This window comes from Cnephaeus nilssonii (genome assembly GCF_951640355.1).
Source record: "Cnephaeus nilssonii genome assembly, chromosome: 19".
Classification (NCBI taxonomy): Eukaryota; Metazoa; Chordata; class Mammalia; order Chiroptera; family Vespertilionidae; genus Cnephaeus; species Cnephaeus nilssonii.
In genome coordinates this window covers 30,574,737-30,598,715 of record NC_137090.1, presented here as the reverse complement: position 1 = coordinate 30,598,715, position 23,979 = coordinate 30,574,737, and the positions used below count along the sequence as shown (strand labels likewise).

Sequence of the window (23,979 nt, the reverse complement as noted above, 5' to 3'; positions counted from 1 at the left end):
ATCTGGCCCTTTACTCTGAAAGAGTAGAGACTTGTTTTTGTCAATGCCCTGAGCGGCACTGACTCATACCAATTAAAAGGCACATGAACGCCAGCACATTCATTTTATAGTGAAATATAACTGTACACATACTAGAGTATTGGTATTTCTCACTGTAGGCACCTCCAGTACCTCAAGCTAATCCCCCTTTGATAATATACAAAGATGACCTTTCTAAGCCTGCAAAACTGAGGATGAGGACCTGGATAGTGGTAATGTCATCAAGTTGATGCCACTCTACCCTAGCCGGTTTGGCTCAGTGTATAGAGTGTCTGCCAGTGGACTGAAGGGTCCTGGATTCGATTCTGGTCAAGGACATGTACTCCTGGTCAGGGTGCCTGTGGGAGGCAACTAATCGATGTGTTGCTCTCACATTGATGCTTCTCTCTCTGTCTCTCCCCCTCCCTTCCACTCTCTCTAAAGATCAATGGAAAAATGTCCTCGGGTAAAGATTAACAACAACAAAAAAAGATAGCGTCACTCTGTAAGGCATATCTGACTGGCCAGCTAATATCACTATGCAACATCTTGATCAGCTATCCACTTACAACAAGCAGGAAAGCCAACGCTATAGAAATAAACAAGTGATGAAAATTACATTGGAAGTAAAAAATCTAAAAATGAATACATAAGAATTTAGGTTTTTCTTATCTGTTTTGCTTTTAGGGGTAGTAGTGTAATGACCAACCATCAAAGGAAAGAATAAATCCATTAAGGCAGTGGTCTGTTTCCTCAGCCACAGTATTTCTAGGACCTAGAAGAATCTCTGGCCTATAGTAGGCACCCAATAAATATTTATTGAGTGAACGAACAAATGAGTATTTAAGGAGAGTGGGAGTTAATTTCTTTGGTATGTACATTTTAGTACCAAGGATTCCAGAGAGCTATAGAGAACTATTCTCAATAATTTCAACATCAGTTAGGCCAGACTAGCTGTAAACATTATCTGATTTCCTGAAGACAACAAACATCTCACTAGCCTTTAACTTACTCAAACAGTTAAAAGTTACAGACTACCCTTGCATTCCTACACAGAACTTCCTTTTCTCTTAAGACAGAGGGTAGGGCATAAACTTAACCACAAGAGGAGAAACTGCTACATGCTGGCAGTTGTTTCTGACAAAATAAAAGATTTTTACTTTTCCTTCTAGACTTCCATAGACATGATTTTTTAACCTGAAACAAATTTCATGAGAGTTTTAAAGGGTAAGAAACAAAAGCAAAGATAAAAAGTATGCCAAGAGGTCTTGAAAAAGTTAAACAAAGAGTTTCCATACTACTCAGCATTCCTAAGTATATACGTACTAAAAGAACTGAAAACATGTCCACATAAAAACTTGCACATGAATATTCTTAGCAACATTATTCATAATAGGCAAAAAGCGAAAATAATCCAACTGTCTATCAACTGATAAATGGATAAATAAAATGTGGTTAGCCACACAATGAATATTATTCAGCCATAAAAAGGAACTGAAGTACTGATACATGCTCCACAATGGATGAATCTTGAAAACATTATGCTAAGTCAAAGAAATCAGTCACAAGAGGCTACATAGTATATGATTCCATTTATATGAAATGTTCAGAATAAGCAAATCCACATAGAGACTGAAAGTAGTTTAGTGGTTGCCAGGGGCTGGAGGAGTGACAGCTAACGAGTATGGAATTTCTTTTTGGGGGTGATAAAAATATTCTGTAATTAGATAATGATGATATGTGCACATCTTTGTGAATATACTAAAAGCTGCTAACTTATACATGGTAAGGCACAAATTTTATGGTATGTGAATTATCTCACTTAAAAAAATCATTCCCCCCAAAAATAAAATCAGCAAGTAAAAAACATACATAAAGGGGAACATCCCTTCCTCTCTGCTCTTCCTTTTCCCCCATGCAAAACCTTTGACTAAAAAGCCATATATTTTATGTAGTTATTCTGAAAATGACTGGGACCCTAAAAATATCCTAACCACCAAACAAAGGCAGCTGCTTATTTTGATAACATTTTTGCAACACAGACCTTCCTTAAAATGCAAGTTGACAGAGGGCTTATTCTACAAACCCAAACATACAATCCACTAGAATTAGCTTTGAGGAGAAACGCCGTTGTAGCTGGCAGTGGCACAAAACAGATTCCAGCTCACAAAAGAGAGCTACAGTCTAATCAGAAGGCAATGTCATCAGAAACCAAACAGTGATGGATGTTCTTGGTGTTTTCTGTCTCAATCCCCAGAGAATGGGCCTTAGGGACAAAACAAAACAAAAACCTATACTAAGCTACACTAAATTATTGGAAAGTATGTCCTGTATTTAAATTGTTGGGTATAAAATTTAAAAGAAGAGAGGTTTGGTAATTGAATACTAAACCATTCAGGATGGGATCATACAAAAACAATTTTTAATCTATTCAATATCACATCAGAAATTAATAAATACTATTATTCCCAGGTGCTAAGCTTACTCATTTACTAGTGTCAACTCTACTGCTTAATTGCTGACACAGTTAAACAACAGTCCTGTTTCTATATATCTTAGCTGGCTGAAACATTAGTCATACAATAAGAGATATTTTCCTCTCTTTTTAAACAATGTCCTAGATTTAGAACCTCTACTTCAAAATACCTGGAGGAATAATGCAAAATGGTTATCAGGACAAATACACTGGAAGGCATTCACTAAATCAAGATAACCATATCCTAGGTTTTTTTAAACATACATATTTTTATTGATTTCAGAGAGGAAGGGAGAGAGAGAAATATCAATGATGAGAGAGAATCATTGATTGGCTGCCTCCTGCACGCCCCCTACTGGGGATCGAGCCAGTGGCCCGATCAGGAATCCAACCAAGACCTCCTGGTTCATCCCTCAAGGCTCAATCACTGAGCCAAACCTGCAGGGCCATATCCTAGGTTTTACTCCTAAATTATGAATGATGCCTAGCCTACACCAGCTATACAATGATTTTAAAATATATAAAACCTAAAGCATATTGAGTATCTTCAATGATGCGACCAACCAAAGGCACTATTCTGCCAATTTTCAGATTCTATGCAACATGGGAGGTACTAGGACGACAATTTAGATTAATATCAATGTGATGAAATCCCACTATTTCAAATGATGAATGAATTCCCACTCACTCAAATGATTCCAGTCACTCAAAAAGCATTTATTAAGCACCTACGTTAACAGTAGTTTGAGAATTATCTGTCCTATCACACACTGGGGGTGGGTTACATCTTTTTCCGTATGAGTTCCAGGGTGTGGGGAAACCATGTGGCTTTCCTATATCTTTGATAACCATGTCCACAGGGAACAGATAACTGCTGTCACTTGGAAATATATTTATTTAGCTTCTCCTTTCAGTACGCCTCTCTTTAAATCTGTTTTTCCATTTCCCTACACCTTTGAATTCCATCCCTCAAGCATTTCATTTTCCTTCTCTGACGCTTCAAAACAGCGTCTTCACCTTAAATTCTAACCCACCTAGGATGGGGTTACGATAAACGGTTTTCTAAAATGCATTTAAAAAAATAAAATGCATTCAAGATCACATGAGATATTAAGTAGTATTCTCGGGCATCGATCCCATTCATTTTAGTGTTAACTCTACGGCTTCCCCCTCTCTCTCCGTCTCTCTCTGACCCTCCCTTCCCAACATCCATCTGGCCCCCACCTTTAACTCTCCCAAAGTCAGCACCCACGTTTTCCTCGGGCTCCCGTCCCCACGCAGGTTTTCCCGAGAAATCTCCACCGCCCCCAGCTCTCCTGAATCTTCACTACCCTGCGACGTCCTCGGGTTTTCTCGGGTCCCTCCTTCTCCCCCACCTCGGACGCCACCCCTACCCCCACCCCGTTCCCCACCACAGCCGCACGCAATGTAGGGAACGCCCCCTCACACTCTCCCCGGGTTCCCCCCAACTTGTCTCTTCCCCTTTAGAGCCCCTCGCACCCACCGCACCCATTCCCAGAGCCTGCTAGGTCTCCCTGCACCCTCAGAGCCTCTTGCCTTCTCCCCTAAGAGTTCTGGGACCCTGCCACCCCTCGGAGCCCTCCCGGCCCTGCCCACTCCCCGGGCACCGCGCGGGCTCCAGGGCCCCAGCCCCTCCGGCGCGGCCCTCCGACCTGCCTCCGCGCCGCCCGCAGCCCCTGCAGCCTCTGGCCCAGCTCCCGCCGGTAGCTCTGCGCCGCCTCCACGTTCTCGCGGGCCTCCTGCAGCAGAAGCTCGGGCTCCAGCTCCATCGCCTCCTCGTCCGGCCGCTCTGCCGGCGGCTCCGGGCGCGGTTCCCGACTGTCCCGAGCGCCGCCGAGCGGCCCGGCGTGGCCCCGCGCAGGCGGAAGCGCCGCCCCGCCCCGCCCCCGGCGGCTTTGATGGACAGGCGCGCGCGGGCGGGGCGCGCTGCGCGGGCGTCAAGATCCCAGCGCCTCCCGCCACTCAGGCCCGCGGTGCCTGCTCCCCGTTCACGCGCAAGCGCCAGGCCCGCGGCGTCTCCTCGGGACACGCGTGGAGGCAGGGAAAGGGTGACAACACCTTATAGGTGTTTCCCGCATCTTATTTCATCCCGGCCTCCTTGTAGCTGTTTCTCAGAGGAGGAAACTGAGGGACTGGGAGGGCAATCAACGGGTGTGGAGCGTGGGGATTTCAACCCACGTGGCTCCTAAATCGTCCTTGTCCTACCTCCCTACCCCGCGAGAATCCCAGCCGCGGCAGGGAGTTTAGGAGGTTACTCTGAACCAGGCCCCACGCCCAGGGGACCCCACCACTGGTCTAATGAGGGAGCCAAGACAGGCCTTCAACGTTGGCCAGCGGCAGGTACAGCTGTCCAGGCACAAGTCCAAAACAGGTGTTTGCAAACTTTTCTTGCCAGGGCCAGCTGGGGGCCATAAAGTCTCTGTTGCAGCATCGTAAATAAATGGGCGTGGCCGTGTGCAAAGATTATGGACACAAATTTGAATCTCACTTTATGTTCACCAGTTACAAAATATTCCTTGCAAATTTCGTCAGCTATTTGGCAAACGTAAAAACTATTCTTCAGCTGGGGCCCTGTAGCTCAGTTGGTTAAAGCATTGTTGCAATACCCTGAAGTTGTGGGTTTGATCCCTGGTCAGGCTCTCTCTCTTTCCCTTCCTCTCTCTAAAATCGATTTTTAAAAATTAAACAAACAAACAAACAAACCATATCTCATTCAGGGGCCATACAAAACCAGGAGGTGTGTAAGATTTGGCTTTCGGCCACAGTTTACCTAGTCTGGCCAAGGATGTTAGAACTGAAAGTTGCCTCAGCCAGGGAACGCAGACAGGGCGTGATTTAATCAAGATTACACGTGGAATGTGTACTAGAGGCTAAATCCCAGTTTTCCTGGGCCAACTAGAAAAGATTAGTAAAGAGAAGCCCTTCTGTAGAAAATGGAAAATTAGCTCTATCATGAAGATAAGGTAGCCAGGCACTTAGTTAATACTGTATTAGCCAATGAATCCCCTTTATTGTTTAAGGCAGCCTGAGGTGAGTTTTCTGTAACTTGCAACTGAAGGAATCCTAAAGGATACAAGATAAACGAGGGCCCAGACGGGAAAATTGGTGAGATGCAGGGTGTAATTGAGCTATGTAAAAGATGTAAATGTATACTAAAGAGATTTAGTAACATCCTGAATGGAAAGGCCATTGAAGTAGAATCAGGAAAGACTGCCACAAACAAAATACATTAACATTTACATATTCTCAGCCTTGGCCCTTATACTACTAATCCAGCAATGAAGGGGGGTTTTGCCTTCACCTCCTCACCTGCAGGTTGTCTTCAACCTGGCTCCCAAGTTTCAGTGGTACAGAATTGAGAGAAATGACTGAAGAGGCAGATGGGAAAGGGGAAGCTGGGTATGTATTGAGGAAGAAATGGAGGGAGAAACTTTAGGGCACTAATGGGGGATAAGGAAAGGAGAGTGGGGAAGAAGATATTAAAGAGTTTCTATGATTTATGAATTGGGGACTATCAGGAGATATGACAATACAATGCAACATGTGATTGTGGACTGGATCCATTTGCTATAAAGGGAATCATTGAACTTGATTAAACTTGAATGGTTCTGAGGATTTGATGATAATAAAATATCAATGATAAATCCTGTTTTTTGATGATTGCCTTGTGTATTCATAGAATGTACTTGTAGAATGTTGGAATTTACTCTCAAATGGCTTTTTCAGGGGGAAAAAATTGCACTCTATTTGCAACTTGTCTGTAAGTTTAAGATTTCTATAAATTTGAGTTTTCAAAATATAAAAATATATAGCATTAATAAAAATATTTTAAGAGGCATATTAAGATTAGGATTATCTCTTAATTATTTTTTATTGCTGGACAGTATTTCTTTGTATGAATTTCTATTCAAAAACTAGGTCCTGCCGAAACCGGTTTGGCTCAGTGGATAGAGCGTCGGCCTGCGGACTCAAGGGTCCCAGGTTCGATTCCAGTCGAGGGCATGTACCTTAGTTGCGGGCACATCCCCAGTAGGGGGTGTGCAGGAGGCAGCTGATCGATGTTTCTCTCTCATCGATGTTTCTGGCTCTCTGTCCCTCTCTCTTCCTCTCTGTAAAAAATCAATAAAATATATTAAAAAAAAAAAAAAAAAAAAACTAGGTCCTGCCCAGCCAGCGTGGCTCAGTGGTTGAGCATCAACCTATGAACCAGGAGGTCACGGTTCAAGGTTCGATTCCTGGTCAGGGCACATGCTCGGGATGCTGGGCTCAATCCCTGGTGTGGGCATGGCATGCAGGAGGCAGCCAATCCATGATTCTCTCTCATCATTGATGTTTGTATCTCTCTCCCTCTCTGAAATCAAATATATATATATATATATATATATATATATATATATATATATATTTGTAATATCTATACAAGGACATTATAAAAAAAGAAAAAAAGAATGTGGTAATAGTATTAGGTGTGTAAACAGGGAAGTCAGAGAGTAAAAAGTCATCACTACATGTCCAATACAGTTAGGAGCTTTCTGAGAAGTTGGAAAGAAGAGAGAGAAAGTTTTAGCTGACCAGATAGCCAAAGTATCCTAGACTAAATCCATTGTTTACCAAATAACTATCTGGTTACAACTTGATATTCCAGTTGCTGCAGTTTTCTCGCCAATTATATCTGATCATAAATAAATAAATAAATTAGCAACTTGCTTTGTTTGTTTCTTGTCTTTTTAGAATATAACGTCTGTGCCCCTGAATCTGCTCACTTCTGAGTACACTTAAAAAGTCAATTCTAGACCAATTTGATGCCACAAAGATTAAAAAACAAAACAGAAGTAAAAAGCCCAACTCTGTAAAACCCTGTCTGATGGCCTGCTGGCTTCTATCATTGCCACCTCCACATCAGTCTTCCTGTGTTCAATCTTCCTCTGTGTTATCAACCAGACTATTTACTCTTTAGGAACTTGTGCTCTGAAAAGCATGTTTCCAAAATTTCAAGCCTGGGAGAGTGATTTCACAAGATTTCCCTTTTTTTTTTTTTTTGGTATAGTGTGGATATATTAGATTCTTTCTTTTTTTTTTTTTTGCCTCTCATCAGTTAGTAGATTGAGGAAACAAAGTTTAATGAGACTAAGATTAGTGTCTTGGCTTTATGGAAGTTTTTCTTTTAATTTTTTAAAAAATTGCATGTAGTAATAAAAAAATAAAAGAAAAAGCATTTCATGTAGTAAAGCCCTCTGGGGTAGAATCAGTTCTATTCAATTAGCTTTATTTATTTATTTATTTATTTAAATATACTTTATTGATTTTTTTACAGAGAGGAAGAGAGAGGGATAGAGAGTTAGAAACATCGATGAGAGAGAAACATCGATCAGCTGCCTCCTGCACACCCCCTAATGGGGATGTGCCCACAACCAAGGTACATGCCCTTGACTGGAATCAAACCTGGGACCTTTCAGTCCGCAGGCTGATGCTCTATCCACTGAGCCAAACCGGTTTCAGCTACTCAATTAGCTTTAGAGAGCTCATATAACATTGCTATGTTCAAGAATATTTAATAAATCCTGTTTTTTACTGACTCAATCTGTGCCTTAAACCTTCTATACCCTTGAATTATTTTCCTATCTTCTCCCCCACTTTCAGTTTCAGACCTCTGTAAAGGCCAACACCCTAATTCAAGCCTCTCTCATATTATACCTGGACTAATGCCATATGATTTTTTCTTATTTTCCCACTTCAGCTATCCTATGTATATTCATTTCCCTAAACAAATACTCAAGAGTGTACTGTATGCCAACCCCTACTTTATCTTACGACAGACCCAAGACCCACCTCTCTATCATTTATCTTCCTAAAACATGTTTTGCAAATGTCACTGTACTTGCAAAAGTCTTTGATGTCTGTTCATTAAAGCCAAAACTTTTAACCTGAACTCCATGGCCCTTACTCTTCTCTTAACTTCATCTCCCTTCTTCTTCTTTTTTTTCATTCTTAAAAATAACTTAATTTAAAAAATATTTATTTTTCAGTTACAGTTGGCATACAATATATTAGTTTTTAAGTGTACAACATAGTAACTAGACATGATTAAAAACTCACCTGGATAAATCTAGTACTCCTCTCACATCATACATAGTTATTACAATATTATTGACTACATCCCCTATGCTTTACTTCACATCCCCATGCTTCTTTCTTTCTTAAACCGTTCATTTATATTCCTATCTCCAAGACCTTATACCCTTCACCACTTAGTTTTGTCCTACCTGGGATGCCTTTCCTATCTGCTTCAGATTTCTATTCTATTCTATTATATTCCACATGAACAACTGCAAACCGACTTTTACCCCACCTTGTATATAGTATGGTTTTGTTTTTTTCCAGTATGTATTCACCTTTTCACTTAGGAAGCACTTCTCTTTGGTATATCCAAATTGTCAGCATCACTACTCTTTTTTTAAAAATATATATTTTATTAATTTTTTTTTTTTTACAGAGAGGAAGGGAGAGGGATAAAGAGTTAGAAACATCGATGAGAGGGAAACATCGATCAGCTGCCTCCTGCAACACCCCCTACTGGGGATGTGCCCACAACCAAGGTACATGCCCTTGATCGGAATCGAACCTGGGACCCTTCGCCCGCAGGCCGATGCTCTATCCACTGAGCCAAACTGGTTAGAGCAGCATCACTACTCTTGGCACTTGGGGGCCATTATTAAGTAAATAAGGATTACTTGAACACTGCAACAGTCAATCTGATGATTGAGATGGCTAATGACTAATGGGTGGGTGTCCTATACAGCGCGAATACACTGGACAAAGGGATGATTCACATCCCAGGTGAAAGACTTCTTCACATTGCCCAGAACTGCATGCATTTTAAAGGGCATGAGTTATTTATTTCTGGGATTTTTCATTTAATATTTTTGGACTGAGGTTGATCAGGTGGATTAGGGGTGAGGTAGATCATTATTGTAAATTCTAAGAGGATAGGAATTTTTGTCTGTTTTGTTTATAGCTGCTTTGTTCATAGCTGACAGTTATCAGGCACTCAATAGTATTTATGGAATGGTTGAATGGATGGATGGATAGCACAGCAGGTAACAGTGAGGTATGGGACTGAAAAAAGAGGACATCAGTTAAAATTAGAGTTAGATATTCCACGTCCATTGCCTTATTCCATGCATTTAGGTGACCCCTCCCCATTGCTTCCACCCAACTGCATGAGTTATAAACCCCCCCTACCCCAAAGAGATTGGCAGAGAAACTCAATGGCCTCAGAGAAAAGACCTCTGCCTATTAACATTGAGAAGCTCCGCCCTGGCCAGTGTACCCAGTGGTTAGAGCGTCAGCCAGAGCACTGAAGCACTGTGGTTCCCAGTCAAGGGCACTACCTGGGTTGCAGGTTACATCCCCCGCCTGGTGGAGGCGCCTGTGGGAGGCAATCAATTGTGTCTCTCTCGATTCTATGTCTCCCTCTCTCTCCCTAGCTCTCTCCTTTCAACTCTCTCTCTAAAAAAAAAAAAAAATCAATGGAAAAAATATCCTCCGGTGAGGATTTTAAAATGAAATAAATTAAATGCGTAGTGATGTAGCAGAATAAAAAATGCTAGAGACATATCCTATGTAACCCAGCAATTCCACTTCTAAGTGTGTAACCTAGAGGAACATTACAAGGAGACATGGATAAGAAAGTTCATTGACTCATTAAATAACAGAAAATTGGAGACATCCTAAATGTTCATCACTAAGGAAATGAATAAATAAAATGTTGTGCATAATTGGATGGAATGTTCAGAAATGAAAAGGAATGAATCCGGTCTACACATATCATGGATACCTTGAAAAAAATGATGAATGAAAAAAAGCAAATTGCTGAGAAACATTTACAGTGTTGCTTTTTATGTAAATAAAAGCAAATCAAAGTTTTTTATGCATACATATATGTATGTAAACATATAAAAAGGGCTGCAACGCTATCTACCAAATAGGTAATATTGGTTACCACTGGGGCGAAGAAGAAAAGACTGTTTGGGGGTGACAGTCAAGGAGGCTTTCCTTTTCCTCTGTAATTTTTTCATTTTTTTCTCCTCCTTACACCAGATCCCTCCTCCCCTTAACCCTATCTGCTCCTCCTCCTCTTCCTCATCCTCCTTCTTGGGCAGTGTTCTTACACTACATAAGGTGGTGTGTTGTTTTTTTAAAATTTAAATTCTTTATTGTTTAAAGTATTACATAAGTCTCTGTTTTTCCCCCATTGACCCCTCCCCCATTACAAAAGTTTTTCTTTGTTTGTTTTTAAAGCAAAACAGCAGTCTCCCTTCTTGAAAAACCTTATCCAGGGCTAATAATTTCCAAAGAAAAAGCAATTACCACTAATGTCATCGGAGATATTTGTACCCTTTAAGTTGTCCAGACAATAGCAAATACTATAAAAATGAACACAATTACGTCAATAGTTAATACCAATTAGCATAAGCCGACCTAACAAGGTGGCTTCTTGTTATTATTTGCGAAGTCCTTTTACCTGTCTTATTTTAGCTCTTACATACTGTGCAGTGAAAACTATGCACTCAGACAAAATAAACATATTCTTTTTGTAACCGCAATTTAATGTAAAAAAAAAAAGTTAAAAACAAAATCCAGGAAGACAATGCAAATGAAGTATGAGATTAGCATCACGACACACCAGTAACTACTGGTACCCTGCCATGACAGGAAAACGCAAAAACAGCCGCGTCGATGACCTAGGGCTCCTAGCTGCTCGCGAGGACGAAATCCACAGCAAGAAACACGTAAAGGTAAAGAAAAAGGCCCATGTCGGACCCCGAATGGGCGTATCGCGAGGTAGGACGATTGCCAAAATAACATTTTATTCCGTGTGAGAGGAATTGTAATCAATGGTTACTTCGTTTTCTGTATTTTTTTCAAAGTTCCACATTTACAAAGGGGACAACGTGGGTCGTCAAAAGTCTAGGGTTTTAATTCTGCCTCTAACGGACGTTAGTGAAATCAGGTCCTCATCAGTGAAACTGGGCGTGAGAAGTTCGAATCTTCAAAACCCCCGCTCATTTTACCGTAGGCAGATGCCGGCTCCTGCGAGTTCGCCAAAGACGTATTTTGGCCCTCCGGTCTCACCGTCCGCGCAGCCTCCAGAAACAACCCCAGGCCCCGCCCCCTGCGCCCCGGAGGGCGCGAAAACCCAATTGACAAGAAGACGGTCCGGAGCCCGCGGGTCTGATCGGTGTCCGGCTTGCTTTCCCCGCCGGGGTCCCAGTCCCGAGCGCCCAGCCTCAAGTGCCCGACTCGGGGGCGCCCCGCGTTCACCGGCCGCGACCTAGGGTCCTGGTTTGCCCGCGCTTTTTCACCGTCTCTTCCCGCGTTCGACTCGGCCGAGCTGGGCCCAGCCTCCGCGACCGATCCGGGCGGGTGGGCGCCGGAGCGTCCGAGACGGACCCCGCGGCCCAGCGCCTCGTTCCTGCGGGAGCCGGCCGCCCCCATGGCCTCCAGGCATGCCAGGCCGGGCCGTACCAGGTCCTAGGAGCCGGGATTCCGGGAAGCGGGGAGCATGGTGGGGGTCCTGGCCATGGCGGCGGCGGCAGCTGCTCCCCCTCCGGTGAAGGGCTACGAGATTGAGGTGAACTTGAGTATTTCCCTCCGTCTGTGTGGGGCGGGCGAAAGGTGGTCGCGACTTTGGGTCCTTGAGGCGGAAAGAGGGACCTGGGAGGCCCCACGGTTGTGGCCTTGTGTGGAACAGTTGCTGGGGTGTGTCGTTTCTTCAAGTCGCGATAGGTCCGGGTATGGTGAGATGTTTGCGGGGACAGGTCAGTTAGGGTTTAGGATAACTCGACCAGTTCCCAGATCCTGAAATGGTGGTGGAACTGGATGCTTTGGATTGTGAAGTGTCACGGAGTATCCTGGGACTAAGTCTCGGTTGGTGATAGGGGGTTATGGAACTTTAGCGTTGAAAGGGATCTTTCACCTGCGCCATCCAGCCACCTGTTCTAGGAATGCCCTTAGAATGTCACTACAAGAATCCAACAAGGTGCTTTAAACAATCGTGTTTTTTTTTTTTTTTTCCCCGTGGCTCTAGAGCTTAATATACTGCAGTTAGGAGTCATAGCACGGCATACTGTTATTCTTTTGTGTGTCGTCAGTGCAACGCACAACTTATCCGTGAAATTTATCAGTGAAATACACTAGCTGTCCTGAAGAAGGGAGTGGAATGCCTTGAAGTAGTGGAGTAGCATCTTAGAGGAGACTGTTGTTATATTTTTACGCCTTTTCACCTCAAGCTGGCATAATTCTAACTGAACTATGCATACTGGTATCCTTGAAGTGAGCCAAGATGCATGTTCACTTACTTAACTGGGGCTCTTACTTTTTAATTTTTATTTGTTGATTTTAGAGAGAATGCGAGAGAAAAAGCACTGGTTCGTTCCGCTCATTTATGCATTCATTGGTTGATTCTTATATGTGCCTTGATGTGGGGTGGAATCAGGCAATCTTGGTGTTTCTGAATGAACTCTAACCAACTGAGCTACCCGGCAGGGCCTTAAATTTTATTTTAAATTACAGTTTACATTCAATATTATTTCATATTGGCTTCAGGCATAGTGGTTCGACAACCAACCTCCCCCCTCCCATATTTCAAGTACCCACCTGGCACCATACAGAGTTATTACACTATTATTGGCTAAATTTCCTTTGCTGTACTCTTATTTTTTAGAATCAAGTAACTTTTGTCTAGTTACTAATCATTGCTGTGCTCATAATTGTTAAATCTAGGTAGTTGCTCAGCTTGTCTCAGGTGTGAAGAAGGACTTGGTACTTGAATTACATAGTTTTTTATTTTTGTGTGGTCAGTTTTATCAATCTTTTTGTTACAGTTTCTGCTTTTGGCACCCTGCTTAGAGAGCCTATTTCATAACAGTGATACTTACTGTTTAGTATTTTAAGGGTAAGGGCCCTATACACATTATTTTACTTAATATCAACCTTGTGATGAGGTACTGTTATCTGTATTCTACAGATGGGAGGTTACAAATTAATTTAAAGTAATTTGCTTAAGGTCCCTCACTAGTAGATGTCAGGGCGAACTCTTAAACTTTTATCTGCCGGACTCCAGAGGCTATGGTATTGTGCCACTGATACCATCTCAGGGTAATAATAATAATACAATTTTTAGCATTTTCTTTTTTTAATATATTTTATTGATTTTTTACAGAGAGGAAGGGAGTGGGATAGAGAGTTAGAAACATCTATGAGAGAGAAACATCGATCAGCTGCCTTCTGCACACCCCCTACTGGGGATGTGCCTGCAACCAAGGTATGGCATGTACCTTGACCAGAATCGAACCTGGGACCTTTCAGTCCGCAGGCCGACGCTCTATCCACTGAGCCAAACCGGTTAGGGCTATTAGCATTTTCTTGAAATACACTTACCATTTAAATTTTTAAAAATATATTTTTATCGGCTTCAGAGAGGAAGGAAGAGGGAGAGAGAGATAGAAACATCAATGATGAGAGAGAATCATTGATCAGTTGCCTCCTGCACACCCCACACTGGGGATCGAGCCTGCAATCCGGCATGTGCCCTGCCCGGCAATGGAAGGGAGACATCCTGGTTCATAGTCATCCCCCAACCACTGAGTCACACAGGCCAGGCAAATTTTAACATAAAATTTTAAGCCTATAATTTATTTTGCCTTATGCTTATCCAATAGTGAGAAATTTGTCCCAATACCATTTAACTGCTTCATTGCCCACTAACTTAAATGCTACTGTTATCACATACCAAGTTCTTAAATTTACATTTCTGGTTGTCTTTTCTCTTTCTTCTTCTTTTTTTTTTTTCTCATAAGAACACATTTATTGGGTAAATTACAGAGGTAGAAAAAATAGTTTCTAGAAGAAATGGGCTTAGGAAACAAGTTATAGAGGTAAAGGAAGGGCCCTTGAGCTTGGGAGTGAGGAAGCTAAAGGTAACATTCGGGGGGGGGGGGGGGGTGATGGGGAAAAGGGGAAGGGAAAGGAGGGAGAGCCTTTTTCTGGTTTTCTAATCTATTTCATTAAGTTGCTTGCCTTTGTACATCGGTACTAAGCTTTTAATCATGATGGCTTTATAATGTGTTTTACTTTTATAGAAGTATAATGCACCCATTCATTATTTATTTAAAAAATTTTCATGTTATTCTGGCAAATTTATTCTAACAAATGAACTGAGGGAAGATAAAATCAAAGAAAAGACTGATGGAGCTTTGTAAGTTACTACTTTATGACCAACAAAAATATAACTTTTTAGCATTATAGTCATCTTGATATTATGTGGGTAATAAATAATGTAAGATGCAGGCAGTACTGTTTTAATAGCAAATTAAAGCACTGGAAAGTTTTATTTGTGGAAAGTGTCCTTCACCATAATTTTTACTTGATTAGTAAATTTTGAGTTCCTAGGGTTGTTCACTATGTACCCGCTTCTTAGAAGTAGAAATTTTGGCCCGGCCAGTGTGGTACACTGGTTGAGCGTTGACCTAAGAACCAGGAGTTCATAGTTCGATTCCTGATGAGGACATGTGCCCCGGTTGTGGGCTGGATCCCCTGCCGATCAATGATTCTCTCTCATCATTGATGTTTCTTTCTCTCTCCCTCTCCCCTCCTCTCTGAAATCAATTAAAAAAAAAGTAGAAGTTGTATTTATTTTTAACTTAAAAAGTGAAAGTGGAGACGAATTAATATTTGTAGAGTTCCTACCATGCATCAGACTTCACATAATTTAAAAAAATATATTTTATTGATTTTTTACAGAGAGGAAGGGAGAGGGATAGAGAGTTAGAAACATCGATGAGAGAGAAACATCGATCAGCTGCATCCTGCACATTCCCCATTGGGGATGTGCCCGCAACCAAGGTACATGCCCTTGACCGGAATCGAACCTGGGATCCTTGAGTCCGCAGGGTGACGCTCTATCCACTGAGCCAAACTGGTTAGGGCGAGACTTCACATATTTTTATGTAGCATGTTCATTACTTATCCTGTGAGTTGGGTGATACTATTCAAATAATAAACAGAGGCCAATAGAAATGAACACATTTGTACCTAAATATGGTGGCCTTGAAACTTTTTATTGAAGGATAATATGTCTATAGTTAAAGGTATAAGTTGATGTCATGTTGAGATTTGAATTAGGTTTGACTTTAAAGCTCCTTTTACATCTAATTACGTAAAATATTAGATCCATGTTTACAATATATGTTTTGTATTATTTTGTTGAAATAAACCTTTTTATCTTCTTTTAAATTGCTAGGCATGCAAAAAGCGAAGGAGGGATGATGACAGATCTTCCAGTGAAACAATTACAAAATATTTATCACCAGTAGAGAAGACTGGAGACAGGGTTTTTTCTCCACCAAAATCCAGTAATATTCTGGATTATTTTAGAAAATCTTCACCCACAAATGAGAAGACTCAGTTAGCAAGAGAGTGCAAGATAAAATCATCTGCACCACTGCCTGCTGACATTGGCAAAAACTGTAAAATACCTTTGGAAATGTTCTCAAATATAGAGTTTAAGAAGAGAAGAAAGACAGTTAATTTATCTCATCAACTAAGAAATATTAAACCTGAAAATGAATCTCCAATTGAAATTAATAGTGATGATAGCAAAGAAGACTCTAGTTTAAATAATGATGTTGTGGAGAGTAGTACTTCTTTTTCACTCAAGCAACCTGTAGAAATACTTGCAGAAAGTATTCAAGATAACAAAAACCAGTCAAGCATTGTGGCCTCCAAGAAAAGTTCAAAGAAAGTAAATCCTAAACTAGGGACCACAGAAAATGATTGTAAAAATTTGAGAAAAAGGAAGCGCCAAGAAATAATAGATCTATCCGAAAGTTTACCTTTGGCAGAGGAGCTAAATCTCCTTAAAAAAGATTGTAAAGATAGTAAACAGATAATTCCTTCCCTAATTAATGAAATTGAGAATACTACAGATAATGTAACTAAACCAGCCCAGTTAAATGATGGTACAATAACTGTCTCGTATGAAGACTTTTTAAGAAGTCACAAGGAAAATAAACTGGAACAGATCCCAGACTCTACATTGTCAATTTGTGTCCCTTCTAAAACTGTTGAAGGTAGAGTCACAAGTGGTTGCACAAGTGATACAGAAACCTGTGACATTTCCCAGCAAGTACCCTTTAAGACAGTTACTGTTCTTGCACAAGTTCACCCTATTCCCCCCAAAAAGACAGGGAAAATACCCTCAATTTTCTTGAAACAAAAGCAGTTGGAAATGGAAAATAGTCTGTCTGATCCCGAGAATGAACAGACAATTCAGAAAAGAAAATCTAACGTTGTTATACGGGAGGAAGAACTAGAATTGGCAGTATTGGAAGCTGCAAGTTCTGAAGCTGTGAAACCAAAATGCACTCTAGAAGAAAGACAGCAATTTATGAAAGCATTTAGGCAGCCAGCATCAGATGCACTTAAAAATGGAGTAAAAAAGTCTTCTGATAAACAGAAAGAGCCCGATGAAAAATCTTTAAATGAGGAAGAGAGAGACAGTAATTCTAAAAAAATCATGGAAAATCCTAATATCCAAATGGTTTCAGATAATGGCAATTCACAGTCACACACTCATAAAGGAAGTTTTCCTAAGGAGAAATGTCAAAAGCTAAAGAAAAAGGATAAGAAAATGTTAGATATTGGTGCTACTTCAGGTGAAAATAGAGAGGGAAATCCTCAAATGAGGGAAACAACTTTTTCCTTTAAAGGCAAACAAAGTAAAAATAGGCTTAGAATGAGTTTAAGACAAAAGAAAACAGGAGCTTTCAAAGACAGCCCATTATTTAGCAGTGCAAGTTTTATTTGTGAAGATAGAGCAAATGATGACCCTCTAAAGATTTGTTCTCAGTATAATAAGTCTTCAAGAAAAACTAGCACACCAGTTAAGGATAAGGTAATATATCCTAAAGCTGAAACTGAAGACAGCTTGGTAAATGTTTCTACACCCAAATCAACCAGGAGATCTCTAAGAGGTAGCAGGACACCTACTGCAACAATCATTGGAGGTACAGATTCTGAAGATGCACAAGATATATGTCCTGTGAAGGCTTCCACTCCAAGAGCATCCAAGTTATCAGAAAAGCATAGCTTATATACAGCAGAATTAATCACAATATCCTCTGATTCAGAGAGTCCTATTAGGTAAGGTAAAGTTTTTGTTTTAAAATTTTAAGTATTATGCATGTTGGGAAGGAAAATAAGCATTAGAGAGTAGTATTTTTTTTCATAGAACACAGCTGATTTATAAGGACAATAAAAGAGGGTGTCAAAAATGCTACTTTTCTACATTTAATAAAGTCAGGCATGATTTTAGAAGAATTATAGATATGTTTTAGATGAGCTCTAAACTCTTGTAACAGTTGCTGAATGAAATTCAAATATGAATTCGGTACATTTAACAAACGAAACTAAAAATAAATCATAGACCTTTATTTCTTGGGTAAACAGGGCCATGCACTATGAGGTCTATACTTGCATACTGGTTTTGGCTAATGTAAGAGTGATCTTAGGGACTAACTTTCTGTAAAACTTATGATTTCTAAAATAAACAATTTATTTTGCGAGTTTAACATTGAGTTTGGCTTACTTTTGAATTAGTAATTTGAAACTAATGGAGTGTTTTCTGTTTTAGAACTGTCCAGAAATTGGAGCCCTAGTTGGTTCTTTTCTGTATTGAAATTCTTACACATTATAATCATGAAAATGTTTCTGAATTTTTCCCCCCAGAATGAAATTCACCAGAATTAGTACTCCCAAAAAATCTAAGAAGAAATCTAAGAAAAGTTCCAAGAAATCTGAAGCAACTGGTGGAGATTTTACCTATCAAACTAGAAAGGTAATTGAAATATTAGGGATTCCTGTAAGTGATATTCTGTTTTCTTATAAGCAACAATAACAACTACTATTGGAAGTAACACACACATTTCCTAGACTGGTTATGTTAATTACAACCCTATGTTATTTTCCACTACTTTTTTTATTCCTCGAGTTAGTTTATTAAGACATCAAGTTAGTTAATTGTGAGATGAAAGCAATTGATAAGGGGAGTCTAATTTACTTTTTCTAGGTTTTGAGAGTTACATTAAATTTTTCTTAAGGCTACTTTTAGGTCATGATTGAATGTTTGGTTTATTTCTGTAGATTAGAAATAAATAGTACCATTTCTGGTACTATTGACATTTTGGGCTGGATAATTCTTCATTGTGGGGGATTATCCTTTGCATTATTGTATGTTTAGCAGTAACCCAATTAACTGTAAGTTTATTCAACTTTTATTTTAGAAAGACTATGCCTTGTTTGTGTACTGCTTAGAATTGTGATTCAGTAATAAAGTTCCCAACAAGACATCTCAAAATTTATTATATCCAAATTGGGGCCCTTACCTGAATTTACTTAGATCAGTTATTTTATCTCATACTATTAATGTATCAGTGATCCTGTTACTATTCTGCCTTGCTTTTTGAAGCATTAGCCAGGCTTGTTTACTAGCAATAGGTGAAAATCTTAGTCATTTTCTGGGAGAAATTTTTCATGTTTTGTGAGAATGAGAATAGACTGATTTTCTTAAGAGCTCCATATTCATAACAGCTCTTCCAACAGATATTTACAGAATGGCTTTCTGAATGGTTCTGGCTTCATTTTTTCATGCAATAAATATTTACTTAATGCAATGCTATATGCTAGGCATTGGGAGGACAGCTCCATAGAAGATACACATGGACTAGACTTTCATGGAGCTTAAGGTCTTTTGGCAAATTCAGGCACATAAACGTGCAATTGAATACATGTGATAAGATTTATAATAAAGTAAGTACTGAAAGCACATAAATGGGATGCCTACCTTCCAGGAACAATAAACAGGGACCTAAATAATAGAAATTGTTCTCTAAACATAAGGAATGGTGTATGTAAAGGCCCTGGAGACAAGAGAGAACATTTATGTTTTAGGGAGTGAGAAGTAGGGTCTGGACTCTTCAGGAATTTGGACTTTATTCTGAGAGAAGTAGGGAGCCATTTTAAGTAAGGGGACTAACATGATTGGATTTGAGTTTTAGAAAAATTACTCTGTAGTGTGGAGAATAATTACAGTGGGAAGGTTTGAGGCTGGGAGACCATTTAAGAGGCTTTTGGAGTAATCCACATGAGATATATTGTGTTTTGAATGACAATGGTTATTCAGGAGACTTGATGGACTAAATGTGAAAGAAAGGGAGAAGTGAAGCATGATAGTCAGGGTTCTGGCTTGGGCTTTTGAGTGTATGCTGTTGCATTCCACTGAGATAGGAAGAAAGCTAGGTGTGGGAGAAAGATGAGGAATTTGGTTTTGGACAAAATGGATTCTAGGTAACTGTGGGATGTCCAGGTAGAACCATTTATAATTAACAGTTGGATCTATGGTCCTAAATCTTTGCAGAGATTTGAACCATAGGGAAATCTGAAGGAGTTATTAGCATATTGATGGTAAATGAAACTCTGAAAATGGATGAGATGAAACAGCAAACATTTATTTAAAAAACAAACTGCAGAAGTATATAAAATGTATAAGATCACTTAGCACATCAATGGGAGAACCAGGTCTGAAGACCAGACTTCCTTCTTATTTAGTGCTCTTTTCCACACCTAATACCTTTTCAATCTCTCGCCAAAGGAGTCAGCCTAGAGGTATCTAAAATCAAAGAATAAACAGCATTGTGGTGATTGCCAGAGGGAAGGGGGTAAGTGGAGAAGGGGGTCCTAATATATGGTGACAGGAGAAGATTTGACTTTGAGTGGTAGGCACACTCTGCAATATACAGATCTATGACATAGAAACCCACACATGAAACCTGTATGTTCATGTTGACCAATGTCACCCCAATAAATAAAGTAAAAAATTAAAAAGGACTGTATAAATACTGAAGTATCAGACTTCCTGATTAGATGGTTCTGTCATGAACAAAAATGAAAAATGAAGTTCAAATAAATGGATAAAATCGAAGAATAGATGCCATGAAGATGGTGGAGAAATAACCAACAGTTCTAATCTATTCTGCTAACATCTTTTTTTTTTTTTTTAAATATATATGTTTATTGCTTTCAGAGAGGAAGGGAGCGGGAGAGAGAGAGAAACATCAATGGTGAGAGAATCACTGACTGGCTGCCTCCTGCACGCCCCCTACTGGGAATTGAGCCTGCAACACAGGCATGTGCCTTTGACTGGAATCGAACCCAGGACCCTTCAGTCCACAGGTCGACGCTCTATCCACTGAGCTAAACCAGCCAGAGCTGCTAACATCTTTCTTTATGTTTTTCACAAATGTAACTATCTGGATAAATTTCAAGTAAGAAATCATGGCAAAACAAGTATAACTAGACATTTTAATTTAATTGCCTTGGCAACATTTGAATAACAATTTGTCTCTTATTTAATGTAATTTATAATTGTATTTTTTCTATTATATATATATTTTTAAATAGACATTTTTCTCTTAAGAGCAGTTTTAGTTTTACAGCAAAATTGAGCTAAAGGTACAGAAATTTCTCATATATTTCTCGTACCCACACATGCACAACCTCCCCATTATCAATGCCAGAGTAGTACATTTGTGTTTTTTTGTTGTTTTATTTTTATTTTCAGTATTAAGGCAGGGGACAATGAAATGAAAAAGGGCTTAGGATACCAGAAGTAACAGGAGAGAGCCTAGGCGGGGCTGCTTTGGCTCTCTAGAAAGTCAGAGAAAAGAGGACCTTGGGGCATGGGGTTTGGTCTGCGATGAGCTGCCACTGCCCATGGTTCCCTGGTTTCAAGTCTCTTGGGAACCCTTAGAGTTTAGGAGATGCACTCCTGTGAGGAAAGAAGAGGGCGAGAGGGCCAAGTAGTACATTTGTTCAGATTGAAGACTCTATGTTGGCATATTATTACCTAGAGTCCATAGTTTGCATTAGGATTCATAGCCCTTGGTGTGTTCTGGTATATTCTGTGGGCTTGGACAAATATATAACGACATGTGTCCACCATTATAGTATTATACAGAATAGTTCCACTGCCTTAAAACTCTTCTATGCCTGGCCTATTCATCCCTTCCTGCTGCCGCCCCCAACCCCTGGCAACCACTGATCTTTTATTGTCTCCATGGTTTTGCCTTTAATATTTTTTTCTTTTTTTAAATAAAATATGTTTGCCAAAGATCTAAATGAATGTTTTAAATTTTTGTTTAGGCAAGCAATACTTCAAAAAATGTATCAAAAGCAAAAAAACTGATTGAAAAAGCAAAAGCTTTACACATTAGTAGGTCAAAAGCTGCTGAAGAAATAGTGACACCCTTAAGGCGTTCATCTAGACATCAGATTCTTCCTGAAGGGAAGAAAATGTCAGACACAGAAGTAAGTATTAACAAATATTTATTGGTATAAATTATGTCCTATCCCTGACCAGAGTGGCTCAGTTGGTTTGAATGTCATCCCGATACCTAAAGTTTACAGGTTCGAGTCCCTGTCGGGGTGCATACGGGAGGCAACTTATCCATGTTTCTCTCTTATTGATGTTTCTCTCCTCCCCACTTCTCTCTAAAAAATTTCCGTCTTATTTTGTTGTTTGGAGTGGGAGAAGGAAACCATTATGAAGTTAAAAGGTAAAATTGTAAGGTAGTCTTGAGGTGGTAGGAAGAATGTAGTTTTTATTTTTGCTTTAAAAGTCTTTGGCTCTCTTTTGCCTACAGAATGTTTGAATCCTTATCAAGTCATTCAAAATTCTTTGTAGATTGCACTAGGGCTTCCCTTTCTTCAAAACCCTTCCTCATATACAAAAAATTATTAATTTCTCCCCAAATGGTGCAGTTTTTAAATTTTTTTCAGTTTGTAGTCTCATAATGGGGAAATGTATGGAGTTATTAATATAATTATCTTGTGTATGGCTTTTAGCATTGTAATCCTTTTGATATTTTAATGGCATTTTATTTTAAAAATCTTTATTGTTGAGAGTATTACAGATGTCCCTGTTTTTTTACCCCATTGCTCCCCTCCACTCGCTTCTCACTCCACCCCAAGCCTTCACCACCCTATTGTCTATGTCCATAGGTAATATGTTTAGGCATATAAGTTCTTTGATTAATTTCTTCCCGCCTGCACCCCTTTCCCTCTGAGATTCACCAGTCTGTTCCATGTTTCTTTTCTATGCCTCTGATTATTTTTTTATTGTTCATATTTTTTATCTTCCTCCTCCTCCTCTTCCTCCTCCTCCTCCTTCTCTTTCTCCTTCTTCTTTTTTCTTCTCTTCCTCTTTTTAAAGAATACCCTTCAACATTTCATGTAATACTGGTGGTTTGGTGGTAATGGACTCTACTTTAGCTTTTTCTTGTCTGATATATTTTAAATAAAGTTTTTTCTTATTTTGTCTTAGGACTCTGTAATAATAATAAATTCAAGTCCTACTTCTTTAAAGCATCCTGAGACAAATCAGAAGAAACTTCAGTGTCTAAATGATGTGCTAGGAAAAAAACCTAACAAGACTTCTAAAAATGAACCTGGTAATCAGATTTGATAACATTTATGATGAACATTAGAATGTTTGGGGGGATTATATTCTGCATGCTCTCATTTTAATTTAATATCTTGCTCTATAAATGGTAAACTTTAATTGTATTAAATATTATTTCTATTTTTATGAGTAAAGTTATAATGTAGTGAGGAGTTTTGCAAAGGGTAACTGACCATATCTTAAGTTATCACATTTCTATGTATTTATTTATCCTTAGTTAAGTTAGTGGTTCCCAAACCTGACTAATCGTCAAAATCATCTGGGTAAATTTAAAAAATTTTTAAATCTTCATTTCCTTTTCTAGACATATTAACTAAGAATTTTCAGAACTGGGTTGTAGGAATCTGTAGTTTAAAAAAATTTTGTTCTCCAAGAGATTCTGATAATGATATTATCCAGTTGAGGAACTAGATCATTATATAGAATTTTTCTCAATTGAAAGAAATTTTTAAGGAATTAGTTTTTTAAAAGTTGAAAAAGATAGAGATATAATTTTAAAGTAGTTGGAAGGAAGTGGAGATGATGGACATTAATACTAACCTAAGTATTTATTTTTCTCAGGAAAAATGAAAATCGCTCCTTTATTTCTTACCAGAAAGGTTCATAAAACAACTGATCCTATCCTTGGTTTTGATGAAAGCAGGTCAGTCCAGGACAAATTTTTAAATGCCAAAATGTTTTATGGAATGTCTTTTTTTTTTTTTTTTCATTTACTTTGGTGAGAAAGCATGTAAATTATCATTTGAAGCTTTAATAAATACATTTTAAAAGATGAACTTAAGCCCTGACCGGTTTGGCTCAGTGGATAGTGTGTCGGGCTGTGGACTGAAAGGTCCCGGGTTTAATTCCGGTCGAGGGCATGTACCTTGGTTTCCCTAGTAGGGGG

The 23,979-nt window shown here is 39.5% G+C and overlaps 2 protein-coding genes across 2 annotated transcripts in view; one reads left to right on the top strand and one right to left on the bottom strand.

The window, feature by feature from the left end:
- Window positions 1–4,349, bottom strand: part of CRLF3 (cytokine receptor like factor 3) — a 44,471-nt gene extending 40,122 nt beyond the window's left edge. Inside the window, exon 1 of the mRNA XM_079797860.1 lies at window positions 4,168–4,349. Coding sequence (XP_079653986.1) covers window positions 4,168–4,284 — 117 coding nt within the window. The 5' untranslated portion in view covers window positions 4,285–4,349. The remainder of the gene's footprint in view (window positions 1–4,167) is intronic.
- A 7,326-nt stretch (window positions 4,350–11,675) lies between these two features.
- ATAD5 (ATPase family AAA domain containing 5) overlaps window positions 11,676–23,979 on the top strand; it is a 41,171-nt gene continuing 28,867 nt past the window's right edge. The window contains exons 1-6 of the mRNA XM_079799241.1: window positions 11,676–12,149; window positions 15,819–17,719; window positions 18,305–18,413; window positions 21,776–21,940; window positions 22,956–23,082; window positions 23,655–23,736. Coding sequence (XP_079655367.1) covers window positions 12,081–12,149; window positions 15,819–17,719; window positions 18,305–18,413; window positions 21,776–21,940; window positions 22,956–23,082; window positions 23,655–23,736 — 2,453 coding nt within the window. The 5' untranslated portion in view covers window positions 11,676–12,080. The remainder of the gene's footprint in view (window positions 12,150–15,818; window positions 17,720–18,304; window positions 18,414–21,775; window positions 21,941–22,955; window positions 23,083–23,654; window positions 23,737–23,979) is intronic.